General features: G+C 50.6%; 1 protein-coding gene across 3 annotated transcripts in view; it reads left to right on the top strand.

Moving 5' to 3' along the window:
- CORO7 (coronin 7) overlaps positions 1-16,902 on the top strand; it is a 31,111-nt gene extending 14,209 nt beyond the window's left edge. For 2 of the 3 annotated variants that reach the window (XM_061569689.1, XM_061569690.1), the window contains exons 13-29: positions 1,328-1,473; positions 2,110-2,205; positions 2,817-2,987; positions 3,294-3,390; positions 4,094-4,269; positions 5,060-5,168; positions 5,507-5,593; positions 6,529-6,671; positions 8,003-8,107; positions 8,572-8,657; positions 9,614-9,755; positions 10,322-10,411; positions 11,287-11,403; positions 11,822-11,957; positions 12,618-12,709; positions 13,648-13,734; positions 14,403-16,902. In XM_061569689.1, coding sequence (XP_061425673.1) covers positions 1,328-1,473; positions 2,110-2,205; positions 2,817-2,987; positions 3,294-3,390; positions 4,094-4,269; positions 5,060-5,168; positions 5,507-5,593; positions 6,529-6,671; positions 8,003-8,107; positions 8,572-8,657; positions 9,614-9,755; positions 10,322-10,411; positions 11,287-11,403; positions 11,822-11,957; positions 12,618-12,709; positions 13,648-13,734; positions 14,403-14,411 — 1,889 coding nt within the window. In that variant the 3' untranslated portion in view covers positions 14,412-16,902. The remainder of the gene's footprint in view (positions 1-1,327; positions 1,474-2,109; positions 2,206-2,816; positions 2,988-3,293; positions 3,391-4,093; positions 4,270-5,059; positions 5,169-5,506; positions 5,594-6,528; positions 6,672-8,002; positions 8,108-8,571; positions 8,658-9,613; positions 9,756-10,321; positions 10,412-11,286; positions 11,404-11,821; positions 11,958-12,617; positions 12,710-13,647; positions 13,735-14,402) is intronic. The other variant, XM_061569691.1, reaches the window with a different exon arrangement.
- The last annotated feature ends 1,735 nt before the right edge of the window (positions 16,903-18,637 follow it).

Below are 18,637 nucleotides of genomic sequence, written 5' to 3'. Positions count from 1 at the left end.
CATTTTCCTTGTGAAATTCTATTCAAGTGGCTTTTAGAATTGTGTGTTCGTGTGTGTGTGTGTGCGAGCGTTCTGCAAAGACGCGGCGTTACCTATGGCTGGTCAGTTTCACAGCGGCGTTATTGGTTCTTGCTTCCGTAACATTGGGAGATGGAGAGAGAGAGCGATGGAGTCGCACCCCGTGTGTGCTGTCCTGTGTGTGCGGTCCTGTGTGTGCGGTCCTGTGTGTGCGGTCTTGTGTGTGCTATCCGTGTGTGTTGTCTGTGCTGTTCCGTGTGTACTGTCCGTGCTGCCACGTGCATTAACTCTGGGGTGCCATGCAGGCATCTCGGTTTTACCGTGACCTCAAAACCCTCGATAAAATAAAATCTATGCAGCGAACACGGTTAACTTGTTGCAACGTTAATACGTTTTGTTGAAGGGTTGAATCTTCACTGCAGGATAAACACGGACACATTTCACTTTCAGCCTGGATCTACCAGACTGTGCGCACTTTATTGTAATAAAGTTCAATGCAAGGTCTCGCTACAAATACTTTTATGCCACCCTAACCATAGATGACAATTCTGGGCCCTCTGGGTCTAACCCGTCGGGGTCAGACCCGGACAGGTAGCGACCCCTACGTTTGTTTACCTGTGAAAGCAATGAAGGGAATCCTAAAACCTCCACATCTCCTCTGCAACATCATGACCTGGAGAGACGCATTGCCATGTGATTTAGTCGTGTGGGCCGTAATGTTACCACTTGTCACTGAAGGTTGTTAAAATCGTTCTTTTCCACTGCTAGTAATGGTAAAAAAAAAATGGCTACCGCACATTCGTAACTTTTCATTTCAGTGTCTTGAAGTTGTTGTTCTGTTGTTGTTGTGTGTTCATGTGTTGGGGTCCAGAGTTGGCACAGTCGGCACAGCTGGTGCATCTGCCAATCATCTCAATCAGTCAAACCCATGGCACCTGCTGGGTCTGTCTCGCGACCTGTCAGCGAGCCTTTGACACTTCACGCGATAGCCTCAAAGCGCACCTGGCCTGGCACGGGCGCTGTGGTGACGTCACCGTGACTTAGTGGCGAATGGCGACTGTTGGTATTGGTGCAGAGTTGCCTCAGATTGCAGCCATTCGATTTCTCTCTCCCCGAGCTGCCTCGCGAGCTCCTCTCTGGCGAGCCATCGCCACCACGCGCGCTCGCAGCCGTGCACCCATCCTGGCGCGGGCAATGTACGCGTGGATACGACCTTCATTTCCGAAGGTCGCCGTCGGCGTTTGGCCAATCGATATTTAACCACCCGCCGTGCCCCCCCCCACCCCCTGCGGACCCCCCGGGGGGACAGTGTGCCAGTGCGTGACGGACGCGGTGACGCGTGGCGTGGCGCTGCTCCCCAAGCGGGCGCTGGACGTGATGGGCTGCGAGGTGGCGAGGCTGCTGCAGCTGACGAGCACAACCATCGTGCCCGTGCGCTACACCGTGCCGAGAAAGGTGACCGCGAAGCTCTGGGCAAACGGCAGGGAAGTGACCTCACTTCTGAGTCTGCTCGTGATTATTTCCCAGGGAAGCGTCGCTGCGTTTCAACTCTTATCAGGAGGGTCCTGCCAGGTTTTTCGCAGTAAAAGGGTGATGCTGCTGCTGGTGTGATGCCAGTTGAGTAATTTGTGAGTAATTTTTTTCGCACTGGGATGTTTTTACCCCGATACCGGTTAGGTTATCAGAGCGTGTTTATTTGCATGTTTTACCAAAAACGTGTGGTCAATGCAGACTTGATGCCTTGCAAGAGGTTTCTATTTGGTGTTTGAACATCTTAACACCTCCCGTTTTATTGCAGAAAGGGTCAAACGTACTCTTATTTTTCATCACCGGTTAGGTTGGATGTTTTTATTTGTTAGCTTTGGGAGGGAACGGAGACAACCCAGAGGAAACCCCTAACAGAAAAGCGGGGGGGGGGGGGGGGGGAGAGAGAGAACTTACAAACTCCACGCAAGAAAGGTGCCCGGGTTGGGTATCGAACCCAGGCCCTTCTTGCTGTGATGCACGACCGATGTGCCGCCACTCCGCCACCAAAAACATCAATTTCTGTGCGCACAATGTAATGGGGGATTTCTTTCTTCCCTCTTTCAGAACACGTTTCAGTTCCATGCAGACTTGTTTGTGGACACGGCGGGAGACGTCGCTGCCATGCTGGGCTCCGACTGGTGGACGGGGCAGAACCGTGCGGTGAGCCACTCATGACGCTCTGCCATCTGGAATGCTCCGTTAGAACCACCGCCATCCGTCATAGATGGCAAACACCAATCTTCCTTCACGTTGTTCCGGAAAAAAAATGTCGACAGCTGTCCGTACATTTTGCCGTGCGCTTATCGGGCGTGGAGCTGGCATACCCCCCACCCCGTCGGGCGGTGTGCCGGCCTTCACAGTTGCTACTTCGCGAGCAGCACCTGCCCCAAATAGTCGGTGAAGGCTATACGGGGGGTCTTTGTCTTTGTTGCGTGTTTGTGTGTGTGCTGGTGGGAGAGCGCTAGTGTAGCGATTAGCGCACTGCGCTACGAACTCGGCAACCTGAGTTCAATTCCTGTTCACGGCCACCAACACCAGCGATGATTATCGGAACTGATCCTGGGCCTCAAACGAGTACCTCGTGCAGTGTGTAAACAAGCCCACTAGGGAGACAAATGCGGCCGGGGGTGGTGCCGGCCACCCACACGCCCCTCGTGTGCCACTGTGCCAGTCTCCGTAGGTGTTGCTCCTCGCTAACGGCACTCGCCCCAAACAGTCTGTTAAGGCTACGCGGGGGGTGGTGGGGGTGGTGGGAATCTTTGTATTTGCAGGTGGAGAAGGTGAGCTTAGATCCAACAAAGAGACAGGAAGGCAGGAACGCTTCGGCGATCCTGAAACCGGCACAGCAGCCCAAGTGCAGCGCGACTCTCAGCGCGCCGCACGCGGACACAGAGGACGCGAAGAAGCCACTGGCGGAGAAGAGCACTGGCGGCGTCACGGAGGTGAACGACGTTTGCGTCTTTTTAAAAGTTGTAGCTGTGAACTAATCTTGATCCGTGCCGCATATTCAGAATTAGATTTTTCCAGTAGAGTAATCGCCTCGATATGCGTATGTTCAAGCAACAAAGTTTCGCTCGAACAAAGTTATTACCGTAGTTTTGCACAGAAAACTAAAAGATAAATAAACTCAAATGAATAATGCTTTTATTGATCTACAGTACTAAATAAATAATCGGAGGCAACAGCCGATCTTGCCGTAGTCGCTGTCGTTGCTCCGTGAAGCGAGCCGTCGTCTCCGTGTCTTGCAGAAGCCCGGGGCCGGCGGAGAGAACAGCGGCGGCAAGTCGGCAGAGAAAGCCGGCAGCCCGGGTGGCGCGAAGCGTCCAGCAGCTTACAGCATCGTCGGTGAGGCCCGACGCACTCACGGTGGCTGAGTCAACCGGCGACCCACGATCCGGACTCTTCACCTCGCGATTGCGAGCCGCTCGCTCCCGCCCGGAGTCGACCTGGCCGCACCTGCAACGTGGGCGCTGCCGTGGCGAGATGTTAACCACCTCGCGTGGTATACAGGCCATGGGTTCCATCCCGACCCTGACGATGCCTGTTGTGTATTTCGTGTCTGCATGTCTCTCTCTCCCCGTGGTCGTGTTTTTTTCGCTTTTTCCTCCAAATTTATAATCAACGTGCATTCAGGGTGTTTGTCTGATGTAAATTTCCAGGTGATAAACCACTTTGTTGAGCTATCATTTGTGGCCAGGTCGCTTCTGATTTACCACGTATGGCGCGAAAGAAGTTCAACATACGTACATTCTTAAAAAGAGCTAAAAAAAAGGCCAGGTCACTTCTGAGTGGGCCTCACCTGGTAAAAAAAAATAGTTTGGTAAAAAATATAGTTTGGTTGTTTGGTTTAGTCGTTCGGAAACTGGAAGCCAATGCAGCTCGGCGAGCACCGGACAGACACGGTCGGATCTTGCGGTACCCGTCACGACATGAGCGGTAAAGAATTGTGTACCTGCTGCAACTCGTTCACGTTATTTCAGCGAGACGTCTCGCGTGGTGGCGAGTTGCGATGGTCGTGTGCTCATGGCCGCGTGCTTTTCAAACGCAGGTGTGACGTCCAAATTCCGTCACATGCGCGGCGTGGTGCTGCACCGCGATACTCACATCGGCAACCTGCGCAACGTGAGCCTGACCACGCCCGGAGAGTGCGACGGCATGGCGGCCAACCACCGCTTCATCGCCGTGCCCCTCGCTACCTCCGGGGGGCAACTCGCCGTGCTGCCGGTACTGCCGCAGCGCCGGCGCCTTCTCTGCACGCTTTCATTTCAATTGCACAAAACTCGGCACCCGTTCACGCACAGCCTGGACCGCTGGATTGTCGTTAGCCGGTCCCCAAAGTTCGTTCGTGTTGAACCAACTCGGCCGAAATGATGCCCTCGCAGATGGCCGCTGCGTGGCTGATGGGATGTGTAAAATACGTACGGTGTGTTTTGTGTGTTTTGTGTGGAGTGTGGAGGTACAAATATGTGGAGGAGACGTTCCCTGATTATTGATTTGTTAGTCGAATCATTGCTAAACATGACCAAATGCTTCACTAGGAATAGGCCGACAAAACGTCTCCCTCATCTCTCTGTCCCTGCACAATTAAATAATCGTGAGAAGCACAGGGCCCCCTGGGATGTGTGCACAAGCGCCATGAGTTCCCACACTTGGGCAATTGTGCTGTTGGAGGCCGAGTGTTGTTGTTAAGCCATGATTTTGTACGTATTACTTATTTCGCACGTTACGTAGCCAACCGTGCTCACCAGAGGTGCGGGGGAAGGACAAATAATGAAACATAAAAACGCAGCTCTAAAGAAATTAGTTTTCAATGTAGATTTAAAAGTGCATAGCTCCCGTGGCTTCTTTATATCGGGCGGAAGAGCTTTCCAGACGGCCGCGAGCAATGCGGTGATCGTCTTTGTTCGATGGCGAGCCAAAAGCCGCCGCCGCTGCTGCTGCTGCTGTGAGGTTAAGCGGAGATGGGCTATGTGAAGGCTCCCTGTGTGTGCGCGTGCGATCTGTGTTTGTGCAGCTCTCGCAGACGGGGAAGTTGCAAGACGCCGCCATTCCCACTGTGCAGAACGGCACAGCCATCGCGGACTTCTGCTGGGACCCGTTCAACCCGTGTCGCCTGGCTGTGGGTAGGCAGCCCTTCCCCCCCCCCCCGTACCTCCGTTGAGCGCGGTTGGCTACGTACGGTGTGAAAGAAGTGCAACCTACACACATGCATTTCTTGTCTCTCCAAACAATTGCTGGCGGTCGGCCCATCCTGCCACGATGCGTTGCCCACCGCAGTGCACAAACGCGCTGCCAAGCACCAAGCGCCGCGTGTCACGTGCGCAGTACGGCGCACCGAGTTGTTGCCTCTGTGCGATGCGTAACGCATGGCGGGATGTGTAAACCGTACTTGTTACGCAGAGGGACAGATGTGTAAAGGAGGAGGCGTGTGGTATGCTTCCCTGTGCGGTGGCATGTGCAGCGGGAGAGGACGGGCGAATTCGGCTGTGGATCGTCCCAGAGGCGGGTCTCAGCAGCACGCTCACCGAGCCCCACGTGGTGCTCTCCGGTGAGACGCACCGCTCCTCACCACTCCACTTAACACCACTCAGCTCCTCACCACTCCGCTCCTCACCGCTCCGCTCCTCACCACTCCGCTCCTCACCGCTCCACTCTGCTCCACACCACTCCACACCACTCCGCTCCACACCATTCCACTCCACTCCACACCACTCCACTCCGCTCCACACCACTCCACTCTGCTCCACACCACTCCACTCTGCTCCTCACCACTCCACTCCACTCCACACCACTCCGCTCCACACCACTCCACTCTGCTCCACACCACTCCACTCTGCTCCACACCACTCCACTCTGCTCCTCACCACTCCACTCCACTCCACACCACTCCACTCTGCTCCACTCCACACCACTCCACTCTGCTCCTCACCACTCCACTCCACTCCACTCCACACCACTCCACACCACTCCACTCCACACCACTCCACTCTGCTCCACACCACTCTGCTCCTCACCACTCCACTCCACTCCACACTCAGCTCCAATCTTCTCCGCTCCTCACCGCTCCATTTTACTCCGCTCCACTCCACATGCTAACTAACATGGGCAACATCACAAGACTGCCAAGGCGACTTGAATTATTCTGTACGACAACTTCACGTGCAGTTGTATTTATTATTCCGCTTGTTTACCCCGGAAGGGCTCACCGAGTCTCAAGTAGATAGAACAAATAATAACACGCGTTTTAGTTAATTTGCGTGCTATACATTTCCACACGATGATAAGCCACTTCGTTGAGCTATCATTTGTGGCCAGGTCGCTTCTGAAAAAGAGCTAAAGAAGCTCAGTGGGCCTTACCTGGTAAACTAAAAAGTTTAGTGTCAGTTGAGTGTTATGGCTGTACGTATGTTGAACTTATTGTTGCACCCTACGTAGCTCATTGTGCTAATCGGAGGTGGCTTACCCTGCCTGGTTCATCTTTAGGCCACACCGAGAAGATTTATTCCCTCAAGTTTCATCCCTTGGCTGCCGACGTGCTGGCATCCTCCTCGTACGACATGAGCGTGCGCATCTGGAACCTCAAGTCCAAGAGGCAGATCCTTCAGCTGGAGGGTCACAGTGAGCAGGTGACATGCAGCACCTCCACCCCCCCCCCCCACTCGCTTGCCAGGGGAATCATCTCCCGGGCCATTGTGAGGAAAGTCACGGCGCTGAACTCCCAACGACGGAGTGACGTCCGTGACAAGAATTCGGGCTCGCCACCGTGGTAGCCTGTAGGCACGAGAGACACGTTCCTCACAGTTCAACGGCGCCGAATATTTAACTCGCCCCGGCTTCATAACGATTGCACGCAGAAGCTGCTGAGATTTTTTTAATCGGTTTCATATCAACGCCGCATGTCAGGTGACCGATGTTATTATCATTCACATAACAGACCCTTAAGCACATTTCCAGTTACTCATGTGTGCTTGTCATTGTTGTATTAATTATTACTCGGCAGCTTTAGTTTGTTTTACTTCAAGCTCCGTCGGTCGTTGAGTGTTGACGGCCACAGGCAGCTGTGTTGCGTATTCCCCATCTCCTTTAGATCCGCCTCGTTGTTTCTGGCAGGCCAAAGAGAATCCACCGAGGCTACCACCGCCTGACACATTGAGCGTCTGCAGTGCTGAGGTCACTGTGACGGGCCACCTCGGCTTTGTCGTAATAAATAAGCAGCCGAAACTCCCCCTTCTCCTCACATCGGACTCATGTCGATCAGACGTTCGAGACCTGAATGTCGAAACCGGCCCAGAGTTTGCTCGCGAAGAACCAACGCTGCGGAAATGTCTCTCTCCCAGATGGCTGTGCGGCCAATGGCACGTGTAAATAACACCTTTTTAAAATACATATACATACAGTCGTCCCCGCGTCTTTATGGTCTCCGGTTTACGACGATCTACATTTACATAAATTGGAACCCTCTTTTCCCTACAGACACTAGAAACAGTAGAAACATCACTTGCCGATGTGTTTGTCCTTTTATTGACCCTATTTAACTGGGTTTAACAGGTTATCCACAAAGTCACACAAAAGCTTCACGCCAAGTCAAAACCAAACCGACCCCGTTCAATTGCGTTCGGGAGTCGTGTCGGAAGACACGGTCCTGAATCAAGCTTCTGCATCGTTAATCGATCCGTGGTGGCGTTCTATAAACACCGCGAATGTGGATCGTCATGAATCAGACCGTCGTGAACCGGAGACCACCTGTACAGGCGTGCATGGAGGGACTGAAAATGTGAAGAAGGCGTATTATCTGCCAAGAAGTTATTTTATTGCTTCATTCGTGTTCATTAACAAAGTTTCCGATTCTCCGCTGGCAATGCGCCCGTTTTGTCTTTGTGACCTTGTGTCTTCTGCGCGATGCGTAGAGATGGTGGGCTAATGACGGTGGTGACTGTGGGTGCACTCCGTCTCGTAGATCTTCTCCTTGGCCTGGAGTCCAGACGGACAGCGGTTGGCCACGGTCAGCAAGGATGGGAAAGTGAGAATCTTCAACCCTCGTCAATCCACCAAGCCTATGCAGGTGCGCTCACCTCTAATAATAATGATCACAATGTTTTATGTATGTGTGTGTGTATGTTGAAGTTCTTCAGCACCGTGCGTCGCCAACCATTCTAATCGGACGTGCGAGGGAAGGACAACAAACTTAATACAAGAAGCAGTTCTAAAGAAATTTGTTTTCAATCTAAATGATTTAGAAGTGCATAGCTCCAGTGACTTCCTAATATCGGAAGGTAGAACGTACCAGATGGCCACAGAAGCGCATCTGAAAGAGCGCGATGCGGTGACCACCGCCTTTGATCGATGGGAAGCCAAAGCGGCTGCTGCTGCTGCCGCAAGGATGGCCACCGGAGTTTGCGAGCGATGGAGGTTTACGCTCCTGAACGAGCTCCGCACGGTAGATGGGCAAGGTGTGTGTAAACTCGCGTGTGTGGAGTGGTGGCCACACTTCGCCCGAGTGCCCTGCGCTCCCCGTCTGTCTGGCAGGAGGGACCTGGCCCAGCCGGCAGCAGGGGCGCCAGGGTGGTCTGGGCTTTGCAGGGCACGCGGCTGCTCGTCTCGGGGTTTGACAGGTAAGCCATCGGGTGGTTGCAAGCACAGCGCAAGAACCGCCTGGGTTCGACTCTCCCCAACTCGGGCGTGGAGTTTGTATGTACGTACTTATGTTAAACTTCTTTCGCACCATACGTAGCCAACCATGCTAATTGGAGGTGCGTGGGAAAGACAACAAACTATACACAAAAAGCAGTTCTAAAAAAATAGTGCTGCAGTGGTTTTCTCAAGAGCTGAATAAAAAGTCCAATGTAGCCGGTATTGACTGGACTATCCCAATACTGACAATGTACCTGTAGATTACTTAATTGCAATTTCACTCATCAGTGCCAATTACACAGTGCACTTGTACTGTGCCGCAACGCCTACTTTATTGAGGGCGATATTGGCACGTAAAATAAAGATTAATTGAATGATTGAAGTTTACTGGGACCGGCAGCTCCGGGTTCGGGTTTGGTTCCAACCATCACTGGTAGGCAGTAGGCTAAGCGTTCTTCTTCTTGGTATGGCTGACGTAGGTGCAGAGCAACGACTACAATGTCACGTTCAGGTCGTCAAGCCAGATGACCGCGTCCAGAGCAGCGGAGTAGTGTATCATGGCTGTGATGTCTCCTTCGTATTTGTGGATGGGGCGTTGCGTCGTTATATGCTGTACGGTCTCTGTTCTGGATGACCACAGTCGCACGTCGGAGAGTTTTTAATTTTCCATTTGTGCATCAGGTATCACACATCTACTGCCATGGTTTGTGCAGCGGATGCGGTTGAGGGTGGGCCATGAGTATTTATCGGCTCTAAATTTCTACACGATGATAAGCCATTTTGTTGAGCGATCATTTGTGATGGCCAGGTCGTTTCTGAAAAAGAGCTACACAGCTCAGCGGGGCCTTACCTGGTAAAAAATAAATAGTTGGAGAGTAGTCTCTCTCACAAGCCGAGCCGTAGTGGAGCGCCACGCCGCGTTGTCTCTCTCTCGCAGCGGCAGCGTGCGCCAAGTGTCCCTGCACGACGCCGGCGCCCTGGCTGCCGGGCCCGTGTCCAAAGTGTCGGCTGACGTGTCGCCCTCCACGCTCATCCCCTCCTACGACCCCGACTGCCACCTCGTCTTTCTCACGGGGAAGGTATTGCCGGCCGCCTGCCCCAAAAGCCACGCAAGCGCGGGTGGTGGGTTAATGTGCAGGGAGAAGTCTACGCCGGACGTACGAAGGTTGATGGTTTGCACGTAGAAGAATAGGGTGATGATGCAGGCACTGGCACGATATGGACACACATGGAGGATGAACAACAGGGAAATTAAAAGTGTGTTGCGCAGAAAAATGGAAGGAACCGGACGGAGAGGAAGTCTTCACAGATGACATTAAGAGATTAGTGCCGGAAAAATGTGGCCACTTCTGGAGCGAATTGGCACCAGAGAGAAAAGTGGAAACGAAATGTGCAGTGGACACCTCCGGGGCTATCTGCCCATTGATCGTGATGACGATGGTGATGACGATGGTGATGACGATGTTGATGACGATGGTGATGACGATGGTGATGACGATGGTGATGACGATGGTGATGACGATGGTGATACAGGCGGCACGATGGTGACATTGCGAGCGTTGGTCGCGGTGGCATAAGTAGCAATTGGTGACCGTTGACACGTGCGTGGCTGCCCCCCCCCCCCCCCCCCGTCACCCTGTGCTAGGGCGACACACGCGTCTCTGTGTTCGAGCTCAGCGCTGAACCGCCGTACTTCCTCGAGTGCTCGGGCTACAGCTCCTCCGAGCCTCACAAGGTTGTTCCCACACCACGTTTCCCAGCACCGTGCTGCCCAGCGCAACGCTTTCCAGCACCACGCTTTCCACTTTGCCCTGGGGGGAAGGGGGTGCTGGGCTGCCGAGCTCAGTCAACATGCTGTGGGTGGCGATCGCAGGAGGACCCAAAACCGCCGTGGAAAGCTTAAAAGTGCACGTTTCGTCCTTTGTGAGATCCGCACTTCCGATTAACACGGTTGGCTACATACGGCGCGAAAAACGTTCAACGTACGTAGGTGTACATACAGATTGCAAACCTGTGAGCATGGCGGTAGTTTGTCCTGACCCCGACGCCTGATGTATATTTGGAGTTTGCGTGTCTCTCGCTCTTCCCGTGGTCACGTGGATTTTTCTCCGGGCCCTCCGATTTTTTCCTCCGCATTTAGAATCAACGTTGCGTTTAAAGAATATTTGGCTGCTATAAATGTCCACGTGAGGATAAGCCGCTTCGTAGCACTATCATCTGTGGTCAGGTTGCTTCTGAAAAAGAGCTACATGGCTCAGTAAGCCTCATCTGGTAAAACAAAAAGTTGAGTTTACTTTTATAAATACTTGACTATGTTTGTCTCCCCTGGAAAGCTTCACGGAGTCTCAAGATGCTTTTTTCAGAAGAGTCCTGCCAGGTTTTCACTGTAGGCGGGAGGGGCGACGTTGCTGCATGTAAAATACACATTCTTGTGATTACATTGTATAAATATGAAAACGCGGAAATATAGGCATGTCAAAAATGTGAGATCATCGCGCTATCTATATAAATGTCAGTACAGTGTTGCCAAGGACTGTGATGCTTGTGTATACTTGCGTGGCGGGGCGTGGATGTGCTGCGTTCTAGCTCGTTGGTTGCGTGCGGCCGCAGGGAATGGTGTTCCTGCGCAAGACGGAGTGCAACGTGCGTGACGTGGAGTTTGCGCGCGCCCTGCGGCTGGGGAACAGCACCATCGAGCCCCTGGCGTTCAGCGTGCCGCGTGTCAAGGCGAGCGAGCGAGCGAGAGAGAGAGAGAGACGCCTATTGCACTTGCCCACGTGAAGGGGGCGGGCGCGTCGAGATGCAGATGGGAAGAGACGCGTGTGTGGCTGAAGGAGGTGGGGCCCACGCCGTCGCTACGTCAACCTTGCTCAGGCTAGCCAGGTGACAACCCAAGAGACGAGGAGGACAGTCTCCTTGGGGACCCCACGTGCACGTACCTGTTGCAGGTCGACTCGGCCTCAAATGAGTACTGGACGAGATGTGTAAACGTCGCTACTGGGGAGACAAAGGCGGCCGGGCGGGCGTGGTGCTGGCCACCCACCCCCTCGTGCGCCGTGCCGACCTTCATAGGTGCTCACTCGCTCACAGCACATGCCCCGACGGTCTGTTAAGGCTACACGGGGGACCTTTGTCTTTGTTTCAGAGGGAGTACTTCCAGGATGACCTGTTCCCCGACACGCTGGTGTGGTGGGAGGCGGCGCTCACGGCAGACGCCTGGTTTGCCGGCACAGACGGCAAACTCAAGAAGCGCAGCTTGTGCCCCGGCGATATGCCTCCACGTAAACACCACGCAGCACGCACAGCACCACGTGTACCCTACACAGTACACACAACACCACGTGTACACTACACAGTACACTACACAGTACACACAGCACCACGTGTACACTACACAGTACACTACACAGTACACACAGCACCACGTGTACACTACACGGTACACTACACAGTACACACAACACCACGTGTACACTACACAGTACACACAGCACCACGTGTACCCTACACAGTACACTACACAGTACACACAGCACCACGTGTACACTACACAGTACACACAACACCACGTGTACACTACACAGTACACACAGCACCACGTAAAGACCACGCAGCACGCACAGCACCACGTGTACCCTACACAGTACACTACACAGTACACACAGCACCACGTGTACACTACACAGTACACTACACAGTACACAAAGCACCACGTGTACCCTACACAGTACACACAGCACCACGTGTACACTACACAGTACACTACACAGTACACACAGCACCACGTGTACACTACACAGTACATTACACAGTACACACAGCACCACGTGTGCACAATCGCGCTCGTGCACTCGCACGGTCAATGTCATGTGAATGACAGCGCGGTTCCCAGTTGGTTCAACTTCAGTGGGTTGGTGGCACTGGTCCCTGTGGCCCCACAGTGTCGAGCGTCCCGCGAGAGGAGACGACCAGGAAGTACGCCGGCGGAAACTCCTACGCCGAGGAGAAGTCGGACCAGCAGAAGAAGGAGGAGGTAAGCAGCGCCGCGGGGGAGAGGGCGGCACGGGGCGGCACCAGTGGCAACGCTCGTGCCGCACGGCAACAAGCTCGCGGGGTTCGATCCCTAAACCTGGGCGCATTTCCGCGTGGGATTTTTATGTCCCCCCCCCCCCCCCCCCGTGCCGCTTGGGTTTGATTCATCTGGCCCCTCTCTGGTTTCCGGGCCGTAGCTACAACGCAACTGCCATCTGCCAAAACATCCCAAATCCCAATGCTGAAAATCTGCCTACAAATTACTCGGTTGGGATTATGTGTAGCAGCATTGCCTCCTGCTGCTGCAACAAGGACCCCCCCCCTCCCCCAGAAAAGAGACTTAGTGAGGCTTTTCTGGGTAATCAAGCGTAATAACAATGAAGCAATGTAGTTTAGCTTGCCGTTTTGTCATATGGGAGATGCGCTTTGAGATTTTCTGGGATGCCAGGTGCTGTTCAAGAACACCACCTCGCTTGGCACGCAGGAGGTCGCGAGTGGTGGTTTAATAAATTCTGTCCTCGGTGTGTCCTAAAAGCTGTGCCGTGAATCTGTTTTTCCCGGTTTAATAATTTCTGGCCTCATTATACGGGAAAGGATGTGGGTAGATGTTAACTACCTCGCCTGGTATGCACGAGGTCATGGCCCCGATCCTGACTCTGATGCCTGCTGTATATTTTGAGTTTTCATGTCTCTCCCTCTCCATGGTCGCGTGGATTTTTCTCTGGGTTTTCCCCTCCACATTTAGAATCAACATCACGCGTTTCATATTATTTGGCTGCTATAAATGTCCACACGATGAAAAGCCAATTCGTTGTGAGTTGCCAGGTCGCTTCTGAAAAAATGTTTTTTTCGCTCAGTGGGACCCTTACCTGGTAAAATATAAAAGTTAATAGTTTATACAATGATGATGATGTGTTTGCATCTCCCTTCCTGCCTCAGCTGCTGAATGCCATGGTCTCGAAGCTCTCCTCGCGGGATGATCCTTTACCTCAAGACGAGATGGAGGGAGTGGATGACGATGAATGGGTAAGCTGATCGTTGACGTTGCTACGTGTCCCAAGAAGAAGCAAGGCTACAGCTTGACAATTAACTTGCTACATTTGCTTCATTTCCTATCACACAGCAAGCACAAAGTATTTACAGTGTTCTATTTTGTTATATGTTTCATCGGAAAGGTCTTCCGTGATTGCTTGGTAGCTTAGATTAACAACTTTGCCGGAACGTCGTGTTGGAGTAAATTGTTCAATGCAAAGGCGATGCATCCTCTGTTTCTGTAACATTTGCTCCACAATGACACGTTCGCGTACGAGTGCTGTGGCATTATCATATTGTTATTATCTTGTCACGGGCTAACCGCTATGCGTTTGGGCACGTCTGTGTGCATCTCTGTGCGTGTGTACGTGTGTGTATCTATGTGCGTCTGTGCGCGTCTGTGTGTGCCTGTCTGCGTCTGTGTGTGTCGTCTGTTTGCGCGTCTGTGTGTATCTATGTGCGTCTGTGTGTGCCTGTCTGCGTCTGTGTATCTATGTGCGTGTGTGTGTACGCGTCTGTGTGTGCCTGTCTGCGTCTGTGTGTATCTATGTGCGTCTGTGTGTGCCTGTCTGCGTCTGTGTGTATCTATGTGCGTGTGTGTGTACGCGTCTGTGTGTGCCTGTCTGCGTCTGTGTGTATCTATGTGCGTCTGTGTGTGGCAGGATGATTGACGCTCGCGTTGGAGATGCTGGGTTACAGCCCAGCCCAGCGTGCCCGGCTCGTTACGCCGACCAGGCGGAGGGCGTCAGGATGCGTGTGGTGGTGGTGGTGGTGGTGATCCAGGAGCACCATGAATACAGGGTCCTTTGTACAACCTCCTGATTTTTCTTGCACACGATTCGGAGTGTGTGGTATTTTCCAAAACGACTGATCACCGTGTTGACCACAGCACTCCCTTGTTATTGGAGAGCGAATACGCTCCGGAGATGCTCGTGATTAGCAGATATTGGCCTATGAAAACCTATATTTTTTATGAATTACCTGAAATCAATAGGTAAACAAGGTATTACATACTCTTGGGTTCTTTCGGTAAAGTCACGTCGGTGTAAAAGAACCAAAGAGTATGGATTCCTGCAGTCACGAAAGCTTCAAATCAAGGTATTAAATACATGAAAATTATCATAACACAAAACAATTGGTTATAATAAAACAAAGAACCAAGTATTAAATATTAGATTATAAATGAACTTGTCTTGAGCACATCACTTTATCTCTCATCACTTAATCTCGATTCGCAGATAGCCAACATCGGGGATACCAAGTTCGTGCCGTACTTCACTTGAAATGCACGTACTTTTGTAAAACTTTGATGATTGTGATCCATGTCCACTAACCTGCATTGACCAGCGTGGTGAAGTTTGGCAGATAGGGCCCCATGGCCAAGACAATGTATGGAGGCCTTCATCCAACAGTGGATTGATTAAGGACTGAAAATTATTGTTCTTGAACTAATTCTTTTTCTATAAATGTAGGTTTACTTAGCCTAAAATACATGCTTTGAATTATCAACCTAAACAGAAACATAACTTGAACAGTTAAAATACTTCTTCTTGGTTCTTTCGGTAAAGTCACGTAGAAGGGAAGTAATAAAATAATAAAAGCTTTAAATCAAAAGTTAAAATACTTGTTTGTAAGTTCTAATGTTGTAAACCTTTGTTAGATGACCGTTTTTAAAGGTGCTTAAGAGCGATCAAGTTGGGCCTCTTAACGGACCATGCGTGTGCCCGACGCCCCGATGCATGCTAAGATCGTGTGTGACCCTTAGATTAAGGGGTGATCTTAACATTTAATTCAGAAATGAATTTTTTCCCTTTTCGTTGAGGAATTGAATGCTTTGGCAAGCTCAAAATGATGGGACCATTTAAAATAAACAAAATACTGTGTTTGTAAAACATGGGAATGAAGTTGGACTCAAGCAGCACACGTCGTGTGTATGAAAATAATAGCGGGCATTAAACAGGAAGGGGCATCGCGGTGGTGAGACAAGTGAATAAAAATCGTTAAGATAACCAAATATAAACCAGAGCAAATACAACTGAAAGCAAAACCAACCATAAGGTCACTCACCCACAAGAACACTGACCCACGGAGGTTACTCGGCAACCCACTTAGCCACCCAGGCACCCAATAAGCCACGGGCTACGAGGCCACTCGCCCACGAGGCAATCCAGCCCCCCACCAGATCACTAAGTTACCAACCAGTGCACCCACTCGCCAACCAGTGCACCCACTCGCCAACCAGTGCACCCACTCACCAACCAGTGCACCCGCTCACCACCCAGGCCACCCAGCCACCCACACGGCCTGCCACTAGGCCAGGGGTCGGCAACCTGCATCTCCAGAGCCGCATGCGGCTCTTTAAAGACTGCTTTGTGACATTTAGTAAGGACCACCATTTCGTATTCACATGCATTGTGGCTCTTGAAATAGAGGGTTTTTGTTTTTACCGATATCAATTTATTTTATTTTGGTAGCCAACCCCTGCACTAGGCCACGTGGTCACAAGGCCATTCACCCACGAAGCCACCTACTAGATTCAGGTCATTCACCCACGAGGTCACAAGGCCATTCACCCACGAGGTCACAAGGTCATTCGCCCACTAGGTCACAAGGCCATTCCCCACGAAGCCACCTACTAGATCAAGGTCATTCACCCACTAGGTCACAAGGTCATTCACCCACAAAGCCACTAGATCATCCACCTACGAGGTCACAAGGCCATTCACTCACTAGGCCAGAGAGCCATTCACCCACTAGATGGTGCATGGTTCTTGTACTGGCCTGAGACGAGGCCACGAGCCAGGCTGCTGCTGCTGCCTCTGGTGCAGGACAGATTATTAGAGCGTATTTTTGTTTGCATGTTCACCACAAAGTGCTGTGTGTGCTTAATCCAGACTGATTCCTTGCAAAAGATTTCTATTTGGTATTTGAACATCTTAACAACTTGTATTGCCACAAATGGGTAAAACATTCCTATCGTTTCTCGCATGTATACGACCAAACAATTCGCTGCAAGCCCGTTTTAGAAGAGCATTCGAAGCAGCCCTGTAACGCTTTAAACGCTTTCCCTCTTTTTACATAAAAAAAAAACTGAATTTGTGACATTGCAAGGACAGAAAACCACTTTTTTGGATGTAAAAAATAAAAGCACGGAACCTTAAACAGCAAATCTTTGTTTCTGTTTTGTTTCACCTGAACCCATGCTTGTTTCACCTTAGCCCATACTTGTTATTTCACCTTGAGGGAGTTTGACGAGTTGTTGGTGAAGCTTTGCGACGTTTGCTGATTTAAAAACGCAAACTCCAGCAGCTGCACACGACGGCACCGGGAAGACGGCGGAGACGCGCGCGAGAGTTGTACACCACTTCTATGACCCCCCCCCCACTCGCCCCACCAGAGAACCCACTCGATATCGATTAATCGGAAGGGATAATCGTCATCGGCGTTGGGGGCCGTGATTGGGAATCGAAGTAGGGTCGCCGCACAATCATAACAATCTACAGTATATAAACAATCTATATACTGTATATATAAACAACAATATATATACTGTATATATAAACAATATATATGTAAACGACAATCTACAGTATATAAACAATCTATATACTGTATATATAAACAATATATATGTAAACGACAATCTACAGTATATAAACAACTATATAGATAAACAACAATCTATATAGATAAGCAATCTATATAGATAAACAACAATCTATATAGATAAACAATCTATATAGATAAACAACAATCTACAGTATATAAACAATCAATATAGATAAACAACAATCTATATAGATAAACAATCTATATATATAAACGACAATCTATATATAAACAACAATCTATATAGATAAACAACAATCAATATAGATAAACAATCGATATAGATAAACAATCGATTTAGATTTTAAAAAATCGATATAGATAATCGATATAGATAAGCAACAATATTTATATATAAACGACAATCTAAATATATAAACAATCTACATATATAAACAACAATATATAAACGACAATCTATTCTATATATATAAACAACAATCTATATATAAACAACAATCTATATATAAACAACAATCTATATATATAAAACGCCGAACGTCGAGTCTGTGATGACCGCTGCACTCGCCGTGGTCCCCCTGCAGGGGGCGCCACGTGCTCGACGACGGCGGCGCACGGACAGACGTTCGATTACGTCGGAATCGATCAGCAGGACGAGGCGATTCTCAATCGATTCCCAGAATCGACTGGCCCCACCGACACGACTTTGCCATTTGTTTGGCGACAATTTCGCCATTCTCCCCGCACGCGCTCCCCGTTGATAGGCGCACTACTTCGTTTATCTTTCTCTACTACGATGCATGATACACTAATATGAGATACAACTTCTAAACGGAGCGTCGGGTGCTTGCGTGGAAGCGCCGTTCGTGTGCACATGTTGTGACTTTCCTGGCCGAATTCCGGAATTGCTTTTGTGAACAACTCGTAATGATTAGAATTACATTTATATCGGCGGGTTTACTTCAAGGATTTTAAAGCGCCGTACCAGGACACAGCAGGATAGAAATAATATAAATACTTTTGAAGAATCGTTTACTAATGCTTGTAATACTCGATTCATCAGAGCCGAGTTTTATAAGCTAAAACCCCAACTTCTGGTTCGCAGTTGCACACCGGTGAGCCCCTTGTGAGTGCCCTACCCTATTACAGACCAAATCAGACCGTGTTGGTCACCCCGTGCCCTTATCAATCTCGACGTTCATCCGACAAAGTTCCGTCACAAGGTAGACACACACACAAATAGACAAAAACACATTTTACCCGTATTGAAACGGCCTGTACGCCGTATGGACCTGGGAGCTAAATTTCCCTGCCCAAAGAGAACGCT

This window comes from Lethenteron reissneri, chromosome 44 (genome assembly GCF_015708825.2).
Source record: "Lethenteron reissneri isolate LAM-NWPU_2019-01 chromosome 44, ASM1570882v1, whole genome shotgun sequence".
In the NCBI taxonomy this organism is placed as follows: domain Eukaryota; kingdom Metazoa; phylum Chordata; class Hyperoartia; order Petromyzontiformes; family Petromyzontidae; genus Lethenteron; species Lethenteron reissneri.
Note: the sequence above shows the minus strand (reverse complement) of the source record. Positions and strands in the feature narration are given on the sequence as shown.